Below are 15,919 nucleotides of genomic sequence, written 5' to 3'. Positions count from 1 at the left end.
GTCTAAAAAGTTCTAAATTTTTTTCATATAATAGATTTAGACTTTTATTAGTGTTCATGCAAATAATCAAATATTTACCGAGTAATGACTATTTTATGGAGGTATATTACCCCTCAAGTAACAATTTAACATTCATATGCTGAACAACCATCATATATATTTCATAATTTAAATATGTAATTTATTTAACTATTCAAATTATAACGAGTTGCATCTTTACAAAAAACCATTATTAGTAAGTGAACTGGGTGTATTAAGAGGTTTGTCGCGTTTAACTGATTCAATGTCATCAAGCCTCATGGCTGCAATATCAACCAGAATGTACGAGGAAATGAATGAATAAAAGGTTCCTTGCTAATAATCACTAAAGGAATGTTGGTATAAGTACACAAATGGTTAGGCTAACTCCTGTACTAATCTAGTCCCCACGAAGTTCTGAGACATCAGATTGAGCAACTGGTACTAACCAAGTAAACTGACTAGGCCTAATTAAGGTTGAGAAGAGCCTGGTTTCTACACAAAAGATGGTTAATTTATAGTAAGATAGAATAAGGATGGACATCCTAAACTGTTACTGTTCCAACTGCTCAAACGGGACACGAACAAACAATTGTCCATGCAGGGTGACCACGGCCGATGTATGGTGAGGATCAATTCTGGATGGTAAGGACACAGCCTGTTCACATAAAGCCAAATACAGTATAAGTCACTAGTTCAAAGTATAGACATGTAACATCATTTGAAACAATCAAGTAAAGCTAAAAATGTGAAACAAATGATAATAATTAATTGAAGACAGATGCAATAACCAAGCTTTTAACACTTCTCAGATTACAATGTTCCTTACAGGAAATCTACAGTCTAGTTGCCAAATTAGAGTAGCAATGAACAAAGGAACCACAGTGCCAAGGTGCCAAACTTTTGAAGATTTCATGGTTTTAGAGATTTTTTTTTTTCAGGTAAGAAGTCTAACATAATTCTCAGACAACCCCTAGTTCATCTTTCTTGTAAACTTTTCATATCATTTCATCATGCACTAACTCCATCAAGCATGCCATTCCTTGTTACACCTCTCAATTTGCAGCCCAAAGAAAAGGAGAGAAAAAATATCTCACCTTTTTGAAAGGTGTGACACCCCATGGATTATCAGGATGCTCAGGTTCACCACTTATAACCAGTCGCCCAGCTGGATCTGTCTGAACACGCACCTGAGATTGATTGCCGAAAAAACATGTTGAGAGATATACTTGCTGAACTAAAAACCTTAATGGATGTACTTTAAAAGGTGGTGTACTAAATCCACCTGATATGATCGCTGAACTAAATCCAAAAGTCTAACATGGACGTACTTTAAAAGGTGGTAAACTATAGAAGGCAAGATTTAATGGCAAGTAAAAAAAAAACGGCCTAATGGAGTTATCAGCAAGCTGATTGGCAGATTCTTCATTCTTAAATTTCATAAAATGAATAGTTCAAGCTAAGCAGTTCATTTTTAAACAATTAGGTTATATATATATATATATTTTTTTTTTTTTACAACAAACAGTTAGTTGAGTACAGCACAAATATCCCCACGGTTACTTATCCCAAAGGGGTCAGAAATTTGATCTGATCATCTTTCAAGGATATGCTTTATATGTGGAGCTATTCCCACAAATTTGTATCCACTATTACAAGCAAATTCTAGACTATCAAAAGGCAACATGACCATCTGCCAATATAATTGACAACATTTGTCTACATGGCTTCTAAAACAATAAAGTTGATGTCCCAAGAATGTAAAATATTACAACGAAGCAGAGTACAATGAAGAAAAAGAACCAAGATTCTGGAATATGTATAGTTACCTCCTCACGTAGAAGTCCTGGTACTAAAGCATAGACCTCAAAACAATCTTTCTGCACACAAGACATTTCACATTGTACTGAATAAGTCCTCAAAAATTCTGCAAATGCATAATTCCTTGAGTTACAAAATGTGTTGCATAAACTTACAGTCTTCTGCACATTGACCTTCACCCAATCTGCTGGAGGTCCGAGATCAGAAACATCTACATCCAATCTATCCAAACAGACACAAAACAAAAGCCAGCAATCCAATCAATCCAATTTAATTCTGATTGTGAACAGTCAACTCAGTAGCTTCATGATATATATAGACAAGTATAACAAATATTTGACATAGATCTTAACTGTAACTTTGTTGGTTTAGTACGTGCAGCTTGTACCACGGGATCCACATTGGGTGGCTTCTTTCTTTTATGTGAACCTGAAGTGAAGAGACAACACTCTGAAGTGAGAAATTATATACAACGTTACCGAAAATAAGAGTACGCGAGTTCCACTGAAGGACATTACCACTGGTTTTAAGCTGCTTTTCTTGCTTTTGCAAAGCATTAGCATTTTTATCCTAAAGAGACAGAAAATTGGCATTTATTCAGAATCAGACATCTAAGCAGAAAAGAATGAAGAATGAAAACCACAGAACAAATGAGAGCAAAATGTCTTAATATACAGCAGACCTTTATGATCGGTTCACTGACTTCACCATTACCAAGGAGACGTTGTGAGTGCCAACCTTGCATGGCACGTGCTGCAGCATCCCTTCTTGTTCTACCTGATCCGGAAGCCTAATTAACATTATCATGCATCAAGTGTGGGGAATAGTGAGAGAAAAAGAGACAGTAATAGAGAGAGCATGGCCTAAAAAAGCTATTGCGCTAAGAGAGAAACCAAAAGTAGCCGAGGTTGAGCATCTTTGTACCATAAAATATTTGAATAAAGTCAACTGCAACTTAGTCACTTTGTAAAATGTTGACAATCATACCATTTAATATTCTATACTTTCAGAAAAAGCAGACTCTATCACCACTGGAAAGCAATTCTACTCAACATGGTTATATACTGAATCAATGATCTACTATCATTCATTGCAGATCCCAGAAACTAAACTTTTCTGCTAGCACTCGGACTTACCTCAAGGTCATCAAATATAAAGCGTGATTGGTATCATATGAAGTATCTGTATTTACCATCTTAGAACCAACGTAAAGTAACAGACGTCATCTTAGTAATATAAACAGGTTCATCTCAGGTTAACTAAGCATGAGGAGCTACGAGCCCACCCAAAAAACCCCCCAGTTAGCCACTTTAAAGATACTCACTGGTTAGCAACTCTTATCCATTAACTAACAATTTTCAAGTTTGACATGTGATAGCTCATTTTTGTTTCCAGCAGTAAAAGAAATAAACTGCCAAAAGTTCTGAGTCAAAGATCAACTCTTACCCGATTATCAATATTAATAGGCTTTGGCTGGGAAGGGATAGGTATACTGAGCTCACCACCATGCATTTCATGCTTTTCATAATCAAGGAGTGCCTGAAGTATTCAACGAACAATAAGTAAAAAGAAACAAAATCAAATATTGAAGAAGTTTAATAAAGTTTAATAAACAAAATCAAATATTGAATATCAAGTTGTTTTCTCTCTAGACCTAGGGTTTCCCCATTAAAAAAACTTTTACTCGTCCGGCGGCGCACCCTCGTCGGCCCGTGGCGCGCGCAGCCGGACGGGATCTGGCCTTAGTGGTGATGCTTCTCTTTGAGGGCAAGGATGGTGGTGGCCGAGTTTGGGCTGCTGTTGAGATCAAACCACTCGCTCCCGAGCAGTTCAGATCGGAATTTAAGTCGAGTATGTGGGATGGCCAGTTAGGCAGCAGTGCTTGGCAAGGGATGGATGGGAACAGGCGGTCTGGAGGGATGAGATGGAGGTTTAGCGTGGTTGCTACTACGGCGTCGATCTGCGGCTCTGGGGTTCCGTCCTCTTCATGGTGTAGCGCCGGCCCAGTGGTAGTCGCTCGAAACCTATGGGGTCGGGGTTGGGGTTTGGGGATCAGGTTGTCTTGGATTGGGGTTGTGGGTATTGCCTGATGTAGGCGAGGCTCCGATGCAGGCGGTGGTGGTGGGTGTGGCGACCTGCTGAGATTTTTTGGTGTTTGGTTTCTTTATTTGGTTTTCATCAATAAGTCTTTTGTAGGTTTTTTTAATTTTAGCTGTTGGGTCGCACTGCAATTTTTGGTATAGACAATCTTCTCTTCGCCGGTCGAGAGGTTGTTCCTGTTCTGGAGTTGGGTCAGCAGCGGTGGCGAAAATGTCTGGCTATAGACAATCATCCTTGGCCTTCTAGTGGGTCCTTCCTGTCTGTGATCGGGTCAAAGGCGATGGCGATTTGGAGCAGTGGTGGATGGATGGTGTTGACAAGAGGGTGGTGATGGTGTTGAGTTTTTTAGTCCCAGGTCTGATTGTCTGCCAACCTTTATGGTCGGGTTTAGGCCACAATGAGTGTTGGCTTGGTCGATCAAACGCTGGTCAGGAGGACTCTGGTGGGTGAGTTTAGTGTCGACACAAGTAAGTTTTCTAGTTTAGAGTTCTTACTGGCTGGACTAGAGGTGAGATGTCAAGGATTCACTGCTTCTGCGCTTTTGTTTATCATACAGTTTTGTCTTTGCCTTTTGTTGTAGTGCAAGTTAAGTTTGTAGTTGAGTCGGGGCTTTGTTGGCTCCGTTAGTCTGTCATTTTGGAGTTCCAGTGTGAAGTCCCGTGGCCATTTCTGTGTATGAGATGATGCCAAAACTCATTGTATCAAGTTCATTATTAATGAAGTTTCTTCTTGATAAAAAAAAATATAGAATAATACTGAAGAAGTTTAACAAACTATTATAGAACCTTAAACAGACGGTTGAAACAATGGACTTGTGGTAAATTTCAGCAAGCTCTAGGGAAATAAAAGAAGCCATAACGAAAGCTTCTTCAACTCAGGGCATTCACACACGTATACTCATGGTCAACCACCAACCAGATGGGCAGACCAAGTTTGGACCTTCAGGCCAAATCTGCCCAATTATAGGAGGTAAATCAGTCCCATTCAATTGATTCAATCGCATGTTTCTTGATCCAGTAGTGTGCAATGACACACACATATTGACATGCTAAAGCTAATAGTTTATGAAGAAAACATAAGATGTTTTCTTGCACAAGCTCACACGCATACCTTCTCGTAGAAACCTCTGAATGACCATGAAATTGTAGTGCATGTCCTGCAGTAGAGATAAGAAAAAGTAATCTATTAACACATAGTAAACAATGTTAGACATTCTAAAACCATACTTCCCACCAACCCACTTTCTCCTTTTTCACTTCCCAAAACAACAAATCAGGGTGAGGTAAAATGGGAACAGAACATGCTAGACCCAGAAATCCCAACTCACTTTGCAGACTCGAAACTGGGGCCACCTGCCAAACTTACAATTTCAAGTAAAAAGGAAACTCTAGTAAATAGCTAGTTACGGAATGTGAGGGGGTTCGAGCCCCAGACCACATCAGAGAAAACCACGGGCCTCACAATTCCTACAAACCCCTTGTTGGTGGGACAGAGGAAACTTAGTAACAGAGTGACATCTCCAACAACATTTATATGTTCCCTATAACTACATTTTGCTTTATGTTATATTTCTTTCTGACACAGTAGTTTTGTTGCAAAACAGCATGCTAAAAAGATCAGAACGTGTGACCCTCAAAATACCATAGACCAATCACTAATAACATATTGCCAATGAAAAGAATCTCCCAATTTCAGTACTCACAGATTAGCAGTATCTATTATAGAATTATGACAAACTATCAGTTTTTCTAAAATTTTAAATATCACAACAAAACTAATCTGCAGTAAACTGAAAAGTAGTTGTGGAATACAAAACATAGCTATTCATCCATATCTCCAAATAACAGAGTTTGCATTGTAACAAGAATGGAGTGGTATATGAAACATATGTTGTTCCTTACCTTGGAGGTTTAAAGGACGCTCCCACTTGCCTCCACAGCTTAGATGAGGTCACCTATCCATAAGTACAAGCGAATCATATATGTGCTGGTAGCAAGAAAAGGATGGTTCTAAAAATTGAAAACTCACAACAATATATACATAATACGAAGTAGTAGGTTTCTTATTTTCTTATAATAGTTATATGTCGTTTGCCATATACTAGGTCGGGGCTTACCTTATCATAGCCTCCCAGTCTAGTCACAATTCTATACAGCCTTTGTCCCAATAAGAAGGGAAAATACATTAGTACAAAGTAAAAACATTACACTATTTGTAAACAAAATGAGACAGAGAGGTGACAAGCATGAGCTTACTTAAGGCAATTCACACAGTCTCCATAGAACTTAGGAGGTTTAAATTCCATGCTCCTCTCCTTGAAGAAATTTTCAATCTCCTTCATGAAATCCAATTGTTCCTCTTCTGTCCCAGAGTCATTACCATCATACGTGTGGCTGTCATCGGAAAGAAACATGTACTTCGAGCTTGACTTTCCATTGTTCATGGGTGTAGTAACTTCTTTTCCATTCACCTTATTCTCCAACTCTTTCCCATTCTTATTTTCATCTTTTATATCAGAAAATCCAGCATGAGGCGTAGCAGGTTCATTATTGCTTGCAGTTATGATATCTCCAGCAGCACCACTATTTGGTTCAGCATTCTCCTCATAGCCATTATCACTATTTAGGGGCAACTCCCGCATGTCAGCCTTTACATCTGACGGGGGCTCATCACCTGGCTTGTCCAACTCTTGATCATCATCATTCAAGGTATCACCACCCTGCTTAACTAACTCTCCATCATCTCCCTTTTCTGGGACCAAGGGAGGAGGAGGCTCTTGATTGGATTGGCCCGAAGTGGACTGTGGTCCTACATTAGCGTCATCAGCTGCTGTCATCTCAATATCCGTGTTTTCGCGTAGAGTTTCTCCATTGTCAGTTGGTTTTGGCGTTTCCTGGCCTTTTCCAGATTCTACTACATTATCTTCATCAGCTGCTGTCATCTCAATATCCGTCTTTTCGGGTACAGTTTCTCCATTGTCAATTGTTTCATGGACTTGTCCAGATTCCACAGAATGAAAAGAATATTCCTGCTCACTATTGTCGGTTTTTCGGGCACTATCTGAACCATCAACTGCTATATCCTCTCCAGTATCCCCCTTTTCCTTGGTTTCACTCATTTCCTAATTACAACACTAGTAAATTCTCCATTCACAAAAAAAAAAAAAAGAAAAAAAAAAAAAAAAGAGTAGGGCATTTGAAGCAGGAGCAGAGAAAATCACACAGAGTGAAGCTAAAAGCAAAGCACATTACTCAGAACTAGAATTTCATCATTGTTTTCCTCTAAAGCTTTAATCTTTATCGCAAAAATTCGAAGAAATACAGAGCTGATATAATTGGGGACGGAAATCAGGGGATTGGGAAAGAGCTGCATACCTGGTTTGGAATCGGAGAAGACGAAGGCTTGAAATCGTGGCCTGATGATCGTATACGTACCATATAAAAAAAAAAATTATAAAAAAAAAACCCTAATTCCTCTCTATTCTCTGCCGAATTTTTGTTTTCGCGGTTTTGAATTTGATGGCCTTTTTCTTTTCTGTTCGGAAATTCTATGCATATGAGCGTTTCATGATCAATCAGACACGGTTTCCGAGACGAGTTGCCAGCAGCGAAACGGCGTCGTCTGTGAAGAGGTGAGGTTTAGATATTTCTTAAACCTCGCGGCTCGCGGACACGGACCCCCGTTTTTGGTAAACCCGATCCGACTGACTGGTTGCTGTCCGTAATCAATTTTTTTCTTTATTGAAATATATGCCGAATTCCCTTTCGAACAAACAAAACAAAAAATGCCGAATTCAGTCTCGCTCAACCACTATTGAATTTAGATTTAATTAATTATTATTATATGACCAAATTCAGTCTCGCTCAACTACTATTAAATTTAGATTTAATGGTAAAAATAAAAAGACAGCTAGAATGTTCATTATTCTCCACTTTTAAATTTAAATCTAATAACAATTGAGCACGATTAGTTTTTCAAATGACCCTCCACAATGTTAGTTTTATAAATAACTCTCAGCTCGTGTCTAAGAACTTCACAAACACAAGTATACAAGTACACAACACTTTATTGTTTGGAAAATTTTCACTTTATATATATATATTTTTTTCTCTTGATGAAAAAGTAAAAGGAACATTTGAGTATTCGAGCAGGCTTGTTCTTAACATTTGCGTCAAAAGAGTCGATGAACCTAGTATGGTCGGGAGAAATACTTTTATTTTAGTTTTATATTTTAAGAGAATTAACACGATCTATGTTGGTTAAGAGATATATCGTTGGACCAACTTGATCTAGGTAGAAAATATATCTTTAATTTTTATCTTAATTTTTTTTATTTTAATTAGAAATATGAATTTATTAACACAGTTGAATATTACATTTAAAGATTAAAATGTGACCTCGTTAAAAATTTCACCCTATCAAAGCAAATAAAAAGGAATACCACACCCTATACATCAATTGTGCACTAGAATAAGGGATTGTAGCCGGGAGATCCAGCCTGTTTCCAAAATCTAAAACCATCTCCTAAACATTGGCCAAATTGTGTGCCACTGTTTTTTTTTGGGTTCAAAAATTGTGTGCCACTTTATTGCTACATTAATTTGATTGCCAAAAAGAATCTATTTTCATATTTCCCTGAGAAAAATAAATTCAAAGAATGATGATGCAATGGATCCGACGGCACTAAACTTGGTAGTCCTTGAAGCTCTGCAAGGTTTGGCCAATTACCAAATCATTTGCCCTAAAGCCCTCAATTGAACCCCATTTCTCCCTCCCTCCTCACTCCCCTCCACATCTCTCTTGTTTCTCTCTCACTCTCCACACACTCAATCTGTGCCTGCATCAGTTCTGTGAGCTCTTCACTCCTGCTTAACCTCTCCAAGTCAGGATCTTTAGCCCCTCTGGAGGGCTGTCCTGCCTTTTGCTCAAAAGGGTACCCTTCAAGGTTCTATCTTTCCTTTTCAAAATTGATATTTTCATCAAAAGGTTTCTACTTTATGAGTTATGATTGAGTAGTTTAGATTAAGTTGTTGATTGATTGTATATATGTATACATGTAATTTTTGGATCAAAAGGATGAGTAAACTATGCCCATTTGGTAAAATGGAGTTTGAGCCATTGAGCTTGGGGAATGAGGTTGTTGAATTTGACCTGATGGGTCTTGGTGACATTGACCACCCTGTTGCTGACATTGACATTTTTGACGATTCTCTTGCTGTTGTTGGTTCCAATCCCATTGCCCTACCTTACATTGTCGAAGGAGAGACTAATCTCGAGCCGTATGAGGGGATGGAGTTTGAGTCAGAAGAGGCTGCCAAGGCCTTTTACAACTCCTATGCTCGCCGCACTGGCTTCAGCACTCGGGTCAGCATGTCTCGCCGCTCCAGGCGGGATGGTGCCATCATCCAGAGGTCTTTTGTTTGTGCCAAGGAGGGTTTTCGTATGGATAAGCATGAAAAGCGTGGTCCTGAGTGTGATGGCAGGGTGAAGCGCCCTCGTGCTGAGACTAGAGTTGGTTGTAAGGCAATGTTGGTGGTCAAGATTCAAGACTCTGGGGGATGGGTTGTGTCATGTTTTGTTAAGGAACATAACCATGAGCTGGTTCCCCCGGATAAGGTGCATTGCCTCCGCTCTCATCGTCACGTCTCTGGTTCTGCAAAGTCTTTGGTTGATACCTTGCAGGGTGCTGGCATTGGGCCTAGTGGAATCATGTCCGCCCTCATTAAAGAATATGGTGATATTAGCAAAGTTGGCTTCACGGAGCGTGACTGCAGGAATTACATGAGGAGTAGTCGGCAAAGGACCCTAGGAGGTGACACTCGGGTGCTCTTGGATTACTTGAAGAACAGGCAAGCCAACGACCCAGCATTTTTCTATTCTGTGCAGGGTGATCAAGACCAGTGCATGAGCAATATCTTCTGGGCTGATCCTAAGGCAAGGAGTGATTACACTTACTTTGGTGATACTGTTACCTTTGACACAATTTACAGGTCAAACCGGTATAGATTACCTTTTGCACCTTTCACCGGGGTTAACCATCATGGACAGCCTGTGTTGTTTGGGTGTGCCCTCTTGGTAAATGAATCTGAGGCATCGTTTCTTTGGCTTTTTAAAACATGGCTTATGGCAATGTCTGGCCGACCTCCAGTCTCAATCACTACTGATCATGATAGGGTGATCCGCATGGCTATCACCCAGGTTTTTCCTGAGACTCGACACCGCTTCTGCAAGTGGCATATTTTTAAAGAGTGCCAAGAGAAACTGTCCCATGTACTTTCTGAGCATTCCAACTTTGAAGCAGAGCTTCACAAATGTGTCAACCTGACTGAATCTATTGAAGAGTTTGAGTCTAGTTGGTTGTCTCTAATTGAAAAATATGATCTCAGAGATCATGAATGGCTTCAAGGGATATATGCTGATCGAAGGCAGTGGGTACCTATATACTTGAGGGACACCTTCTTTGCAGAAATGTCTATAACACAACGTAGCAATACCATGAACTCATATTTTGATGGATATGTCAATGCATCAACATCTCTACAGCTGTTTGTTAAGCAGTATGAGAAAGCTCTTGAAAGTCGGTATGAGAAAGAAGTGAAGGCAGATTATGATACTATAAACACTGCCCCGCTTCTCAAGACCCCTTCACCGATGGAGAAACAGGCTGGTGAGCTTTACACGAGGAAATTGTTTATGAAATTCCAAGAGGAGCTGGTTGAGACATTAACTTTCTTGGCAACCAAAGTTGAGGATGAGGAGGCAGGATCCATATATCAAGTTGCTAAATTTGGAGAAAGTCACAGAGCTTATTTTGTCAGATACAATGTTCATGAGATGAAAGCATTTTGTAGTTGTCAGATGTTTGAGTTCTCTGGCCTTCTTTGTGGACACATCTTGACAGTTTTTCGGGTGACAAATGTTCTTACTCTGCCATCTCATTATATTTTGAAGCGGTGGACGAGGAATGCCAAGAGTGATGTCATATTGGAGGAACGTGCCAGCAATTTGTTGAATAGGTCGCAAGAATCACTCATGGCACGATACAATAATCTTCGTCATGAGGCACTCAAGTATGTTGATGAAGGTGTTGGAACTGTTGAAATTTATAATGTGGCTATTGCTGCCCTTCAAGAAGCTGCAAAAAAAGTTGCTCTTGAAAACAAGAGTGGCAGGAGGTTGGTCAATGTTAACAAAACTGGCAGAGATGACGATTTGCACTGGGGATGTCAAGCAAATACATTTGGTGATCATATATGGGGCTTGGAAACTCTGTCTCCGGTGAGTTTTTTCTCTTTAATTGAGTGATTGAGTCAGTTACTTAGTTTCTTGTTTCTCAAGGATATTCTTTAACATGCTTGTTAGTCATCTTCTTTCAATGCTTTCTTGGAGTTCTTCTTCGTTTCTGACATCAGAGAAATATGATTTTAACAGATGCCAGCAAATCCATAATATGATTTCCTTCTATTTGAAAGTGCTTATAGGATAGTTGGGACTTGAGGAGATAAGAAAGAGTACTGGACAGCTAACTTCATTTGGAAAATTGGGTCCATATACTACATATAGGAACGAGGAGTTAAACATGTATTTCTTGCGAGACAGATCCATAGGCGAAGGAAACTAGGGATGAGAAGGGTCTTACCCAACCCTCAATGTTGTGCAAATGCTATATTATTTTCTGTTCCTTAATCCTAGTAGACTTTTAACTCAAGTTGTTATAGTTACTGAATATTATTTGTGCAATTTTGTAGGATGACCAGGACAAGAAAATACAGAAACTATCGCGTCAACTTGAGCGTGCACGACGAAAATGTGAAGTGTATCGAACGCATTTGTTTTCGGTTTTGAAAGACATTGAGGAGCAAAAATTACAACTCTCTGTGAAAGTTCAAAACATTAGAATAGAAATGGAAGAGTGTAATTGATAGAATCAGCTCCCTCCTTCTCTCTGAGAAAATACCCGTGTTTTCTATGATGAGTTTAAGCACCAAGTGAAAAATGTAATATGAGGCGCATATGCTACTGTATATAAATCATCGTTTTTATTTAGAATAGATGTTTAATTTACAGAGATTACAAACTATGCCACTTCTACAGCTTCAGATGAACGTATCAAGTTTTTGTAAGCAAAGCCCATTGTGTATAAACAGCTTCTGGTTATGCCACTCGATCCTAGGTCCTGATGGGCAATGCTAATAAAGCAAAACCACCAAGCCAAGAAGGGACTGGCATGGTGTATAAACAGCTTGACCACTAAGTAAACATCAAAAGCAAGTTTCCGATTGCCATTTCCACCATTTAACTACATACAAATTGTTATCACTAAATTGTCCACAAAGTGAACAGAAGAAGAAATGACAATGCACGGAGGAACATAGAATATCATCTGATCAAAGAATTTCCAATTGAAGATCAGGAAAACCAGCCCGTGCCTTGTGCTTTTCAAAAAGATCCTTTAGTGCTTCAACATACTGACCATGTACTTCAATGACCTGGAATTCATTGAGACATCTGATAAATTTACTTCTGCTTCAAGTACAAAATATCAACAATCACATGCTATGGCTATGTAGACGATATGTAGTTCCATGAAGTGAAGTCTCAATGGCCAAAGAAAAAAACGGACGGATGAATTTTGGCATTAGAGATACCCTTTGGTCATTACATCATGAATGTTTGATAGCATTACCCATTTTCAGGCATCTTAAAAATTGTTATCCTAATTGTCTTCCACCAGTGCTATTTACAGCATTAATTCAAAGTTGATGTATGTAGAAGATGAACCCTATGGAAACAAAGACACAGTGCAAAACAGTAATTTAAAGAGTCCAAGTAATTTCAGAAGTGATCAAACACATACATTACATTCAGGTTTTCCATCGGAATCCTTACCTCTTCCATGGTGGGTTCTGGATTTTGCTTGAGAGCTATTGGTTTACCTACTACCACATGCATTGGATGTCTGTAGGGTAAAGGGGACCTGCAAGTGAGAACCATGATATCAGGCCTCAATAATTTCTGAAACCTGTGGCGCTGCTAACGCTTGATATCGTAGAGATGCAACAGCAAGTAGTGGGAAAATTTGTCAGACTACAGAAGAACACCAATTCCTTGACTCAGAAATAGCCCCTTTTTTTTGTACCAAACAAATGATATTCTAATTTCTTCTCATTCTGATCCAAGATCTTAGACAATATTTTTCTTTTATCCAGTTTCTAGACATATATGCCTAAGAACTAATTGCAAAGACACAAATTCTACTCAGATAATGCCTGAACATTGAAATCTTTACCAGAATATAGTTATACTAATTATTTGATTGTAACAAGTACAGAAATCTGGCAATGTCTATTGAAATACACACTAACAAGTGAGTGACAACATGTCTGAGGCAGGAAAACCAATTTTCGCAGTTAAAAGCTTTAAGCAAGAACATAATGTATATAGCTCCATTTGAACAAAAGAAAACATCTGAGTTCATGTACAGAGGAGAGGATATTGTTGAGAATGAAAGCGACTTTTTTGGAGAACTGTTCATTGGGGAGTTGAAGTCTGGCTTTGGAAATACCATGCTACTACAGCTTCATTTTCTAATTTTAACATGGTTTTTGGGTTTGACCCCGAAAACAATTTTGTGACTGGATTGGCTAACACTCCAAAATGGTTTCGAGCTTCCCCTCGATAAAGTAGCAAAAAAAAAAAAAAAAAAAGAAGAAGAAAAGATTAAAAGCAAATAATAAATATCAAACAACAAAATACATACCCAAACATTCCCCAGAAGACAACAGGGGTGAATCTGATAGCTCTAGCAAACTTCAGGAATAACTCCCCACTTGGCTTCCACCACTTATAAACATTTGACTGCAGCACAGATCATAAGATTAAAAGGAGAACATCATCTTGTTGTGAGGTGAAACACATGCTAGATAGACAAGGAAAGTATTACTCAACCACTGAAGAAGTAATAAACATTATGGCACCCCTTTAATGAACAAAAGTGGCCAAGCAGAAAATGCAACAAACTGCCCTTAACAATTAGGTAACGATTGACATCCATACACGTTTAGACCAGTAAAGCAAAAGGCAGAAATGCAAAACAACTATAATACAACTGCAGCAAGAATTGAAACTAATAACTCTCTAGGTATACCATGAAAAACCAGATCATAAGAAGGTGATACCTGACCAAAGCAGAAAACTGGAACCAGGGGATAACCATTCTCCATGGCTATGCGAACAAATCCTCTTCTTGTACTAAGGAATACTTTCTGCAAAGTACACAAAGTGATTACTACTGAAATTACAACAATGAAAACAGAACAGATATGTGTCATAGACCTGCCTAGTTATAAAGAAGGGGAAAATACAATATGGACCATATGCTTCCCTAACTAATCAGAAGAAATCTAGTTCATCAACTCGAGCTGTTTGAAAGTGTGTACCTCTTTACCATGCTCCATAAGAAATGTCTCCCGCACTCCACCAGGCACAATGACGCAACTATAACCAGCGGCCAAGTTGGAGATAAAATTACTCTTTGTGGCTGGTGTAAGACCCAACCACGTCCATATATGCCTTAGGAATGGTGTATAGAACACCTAAACATGATTTCCCACACAGAATGAGCAAAACTAAACAGACTAAATGAACTGAACAAAGAATCTGAGCAAACAAAGAAAAGACTTACAGCGGTACTGGCAAGGACCTTCATCTTAGGGAGACCCAAGAACCCAGTCATGTCAGCCAGTGCAACTACACCAATTGGCAAAACTGAATGTGGTTCATACCCAAAGACTACATAAATCAAACAGATCCAAGATGTTACTTATTTCAGTTATTTGACATCATAATATGGCAATAACGGATTAATTCACTAAAGAAGACGACGGTGTATACCATAAGAGCAATTAGGATCAAAGACGTGTTTTTCCTCTACATACAAAGTCACTGGAAAATAACCACAGGCATACTTACATATGTACCTACAAAACACAATCCAACCCAACAAATTTGAAAATAAATCACAATATGCTTATCTTGTTCACTCTGATAAACTTGAATGAACTTAAATTCCAGGTTCCAAAGAGAAAAGGGTACACCCCATACCTGGCCACTTTTCTTCCTATTTTGCTCTTATCATCAACTGGGATTATCATAAACAACACAAGCAACCCAAATACCCTGAAATACAGATTTTGCAGCAGAACATAAAAAACCCAAAATAATGCAATTTACTTCACAACAAAAATGGAGAAATGGGAAATAGTACTGACAATATGGCCTTGGAAATAGGAAGGAAGCAAACAGTGAAGAGAATCAAAGCCACGTTGAAATGAATAGCTCCAAGCCACAAACCCATCGCCACAAACATGTTCACGATTCTCAATCCGATAGCTTCTTTTCCTTTGATTATCGTCATTCCCTCCTTCTCTTCTTCCTGCTTCATCTCCACCATTTTCTGGGTTCTTACGATACTCTTCTGGGTTTCTCCGCTTTTGGTCTAAAAATCAAAACTTTATTGCTAAAGTTGAAAACTTGAGGTCTAAAAATCAAAACTATGCTCGAAAAAATAAAACCTGGTCTCTGCATTAATAAACATTGGTGTCACCGTTTGGGCATCTTCTGGGTGCTTCTGGGTTAAACACGAATCACCCACATTGGCGTCATTAAATAATAGGTGAGATGATTGATAGAGACTACTACATGATAGAATTTTCCAAGAAATAAATAAGCATAGAGTCGCAGACTCGCAGACCCATTTAGAACAAGAAACTTAGGAGAGACCCAATACAAAACACCTGGGAGTTGGGATAAAGTTAAATATGCAATTTTGGTAACAAACTCATCTTTGTGACATACATAGATTTCACTTTCACTTTGTTGGTTTTATGTGTTTTTTACTTGGACACGAGAGTTGATGGCCTCAACCACAAACCAACTAACTGTGATCAGCTTTGATAGACTAGACAATGCATGAGAGTTA

The 15,919-nt window shown here is 38.8% G+C and overlaps 3 protein-coding genes across 5 annotated transcripts; 1 reads left to right on the top strand and 2 right to left on the bottom strand.

The window, feature by feature from the left end:
• Positions 1 to 322: 322 nt before the first annotated feature.
• LOC112187990 (AT-rich interactive domain-containing protein 6) lies at positions 323 to 7,635 on the bottom strand. The gene is made up of 13 exons (XM_024326977.2): positions 7,314 to 7,635; positions 6,195 to 7,060; positions 6,056 to 6,095; positions 5,841 to 5,893; positions 5,050 to 5,095; positions 3,286 to 3,378; positions 2,522 to 2,629; positions 2,358 to 2,409; positions 2,193 to 2,268; positions 1,995 to 2,061; positions 1,848 to 1,898; positions 1,116 to 1,208; positions 323 to 676 (listed from the first exon to the last, which is right to left on the bottom strand). The coding sequence occupies exons 1-13, from the start codon at positions 7,374 to 7,376 to the stop codon at positions 572 to 574; spliced, it is 1,713 nt and encodes a 570-aa protein (XP_024182745.1). The 5' UTR covers positions 7,377 to 7,635; the 3' UTR covers positions 323 to 571.
• Positions 7,636 to 8,428: 793 nt separating this feature from the next.
• LOC112186923 (protein FAR1-RELATED SEQUENCE 5) lies at positions 8,429 to 11,990 on the top strand. The gene is made up of 2 exons (XM_024325488.2): positions 8,429 to 11,217; positions 11,688 to 11,990. Exons 1-2 carry the CDS (start codon positions 8,986 to 8,988, stop codon positions 11,859 to 11,861), a joined length of 2,406 nt encoding a protein of 801 aa, XP_024181256.1. The 5' UTR covers positions 8,429 to 8,985; the 3' UTR covers positions 11,862 to 11,990.
• Positions 11,962 to 15,710, bottom strand: LOC112186924 (diacylglycerol O-acyltransferase 2D). Of its 3 annotated transcripts, XM_024325490.2 has the most exons (10): positions 15,513 to 15,707; positions 15,210 to 15,436; positions 15,043 to 15,117; positions 14,833 to 14,918; positions 14,624 to 14,730; positions 14,379 to 14,534; positions 14,118 to 14,204; positions 13,700 to 13,797; positions 12,829 to 12,916; positions 11,962 to 12,428 (listed from the first exon to the last, which is right to left on the bottom strand). In XM_024325490.2, the coding sequence occupies exons 2-10, from the start codon at positions 15,389 to 15,391 to the stop codon at positions 12,327 to 12,329; spliced, it is 981 nt and encodes a 326-aa protein (XP_024181258.1). In that variant the 5' UTR covers positions 15,392 to 15,436; positions 15,513 to 15,707; the 3' UTR covers positions 11,962 to 12,326. The 3 variants fall into 3 exon arrangements, with proteins under 3 accessions (XP_024181258.1, XP_024181257.1, XP_040370076.1); XM_024325489.2 differs by having other exon boundaries at positions 15,210 to 15,707; XM_040514142.1 differs by lacking the exon at positions 11,962 to 12,428 and adding an exon at positions 12,545 to 12,721 and having other exon boundaries at positions 15,210 to 15,710.
• Between the last annotated feature and the right edge of the window lie 209 nt (positions 15,711 to 15,919).

This window comes from Rosa chinensis, chromosome 2 (genome assembly GCF_002994745.2).
Source record: "Rosa chinensis cultivar Old Blush chromosome 2, RchiOBHm-V2, whole genome shotgun sequence".
NCBI classification, from domain to species: domain Eukaryota; kingdom Viridiplantae; phylum Streptophyta; class Magnoliopsida; order Rosales; family Rosaceae; genus Rosa; species Rosa chinensis.
The sequence above is the reverse complement of the archived record's forward strand: the minus strand, read 5'-3'. Positions and strand labels throughout refer to the sequence as shown.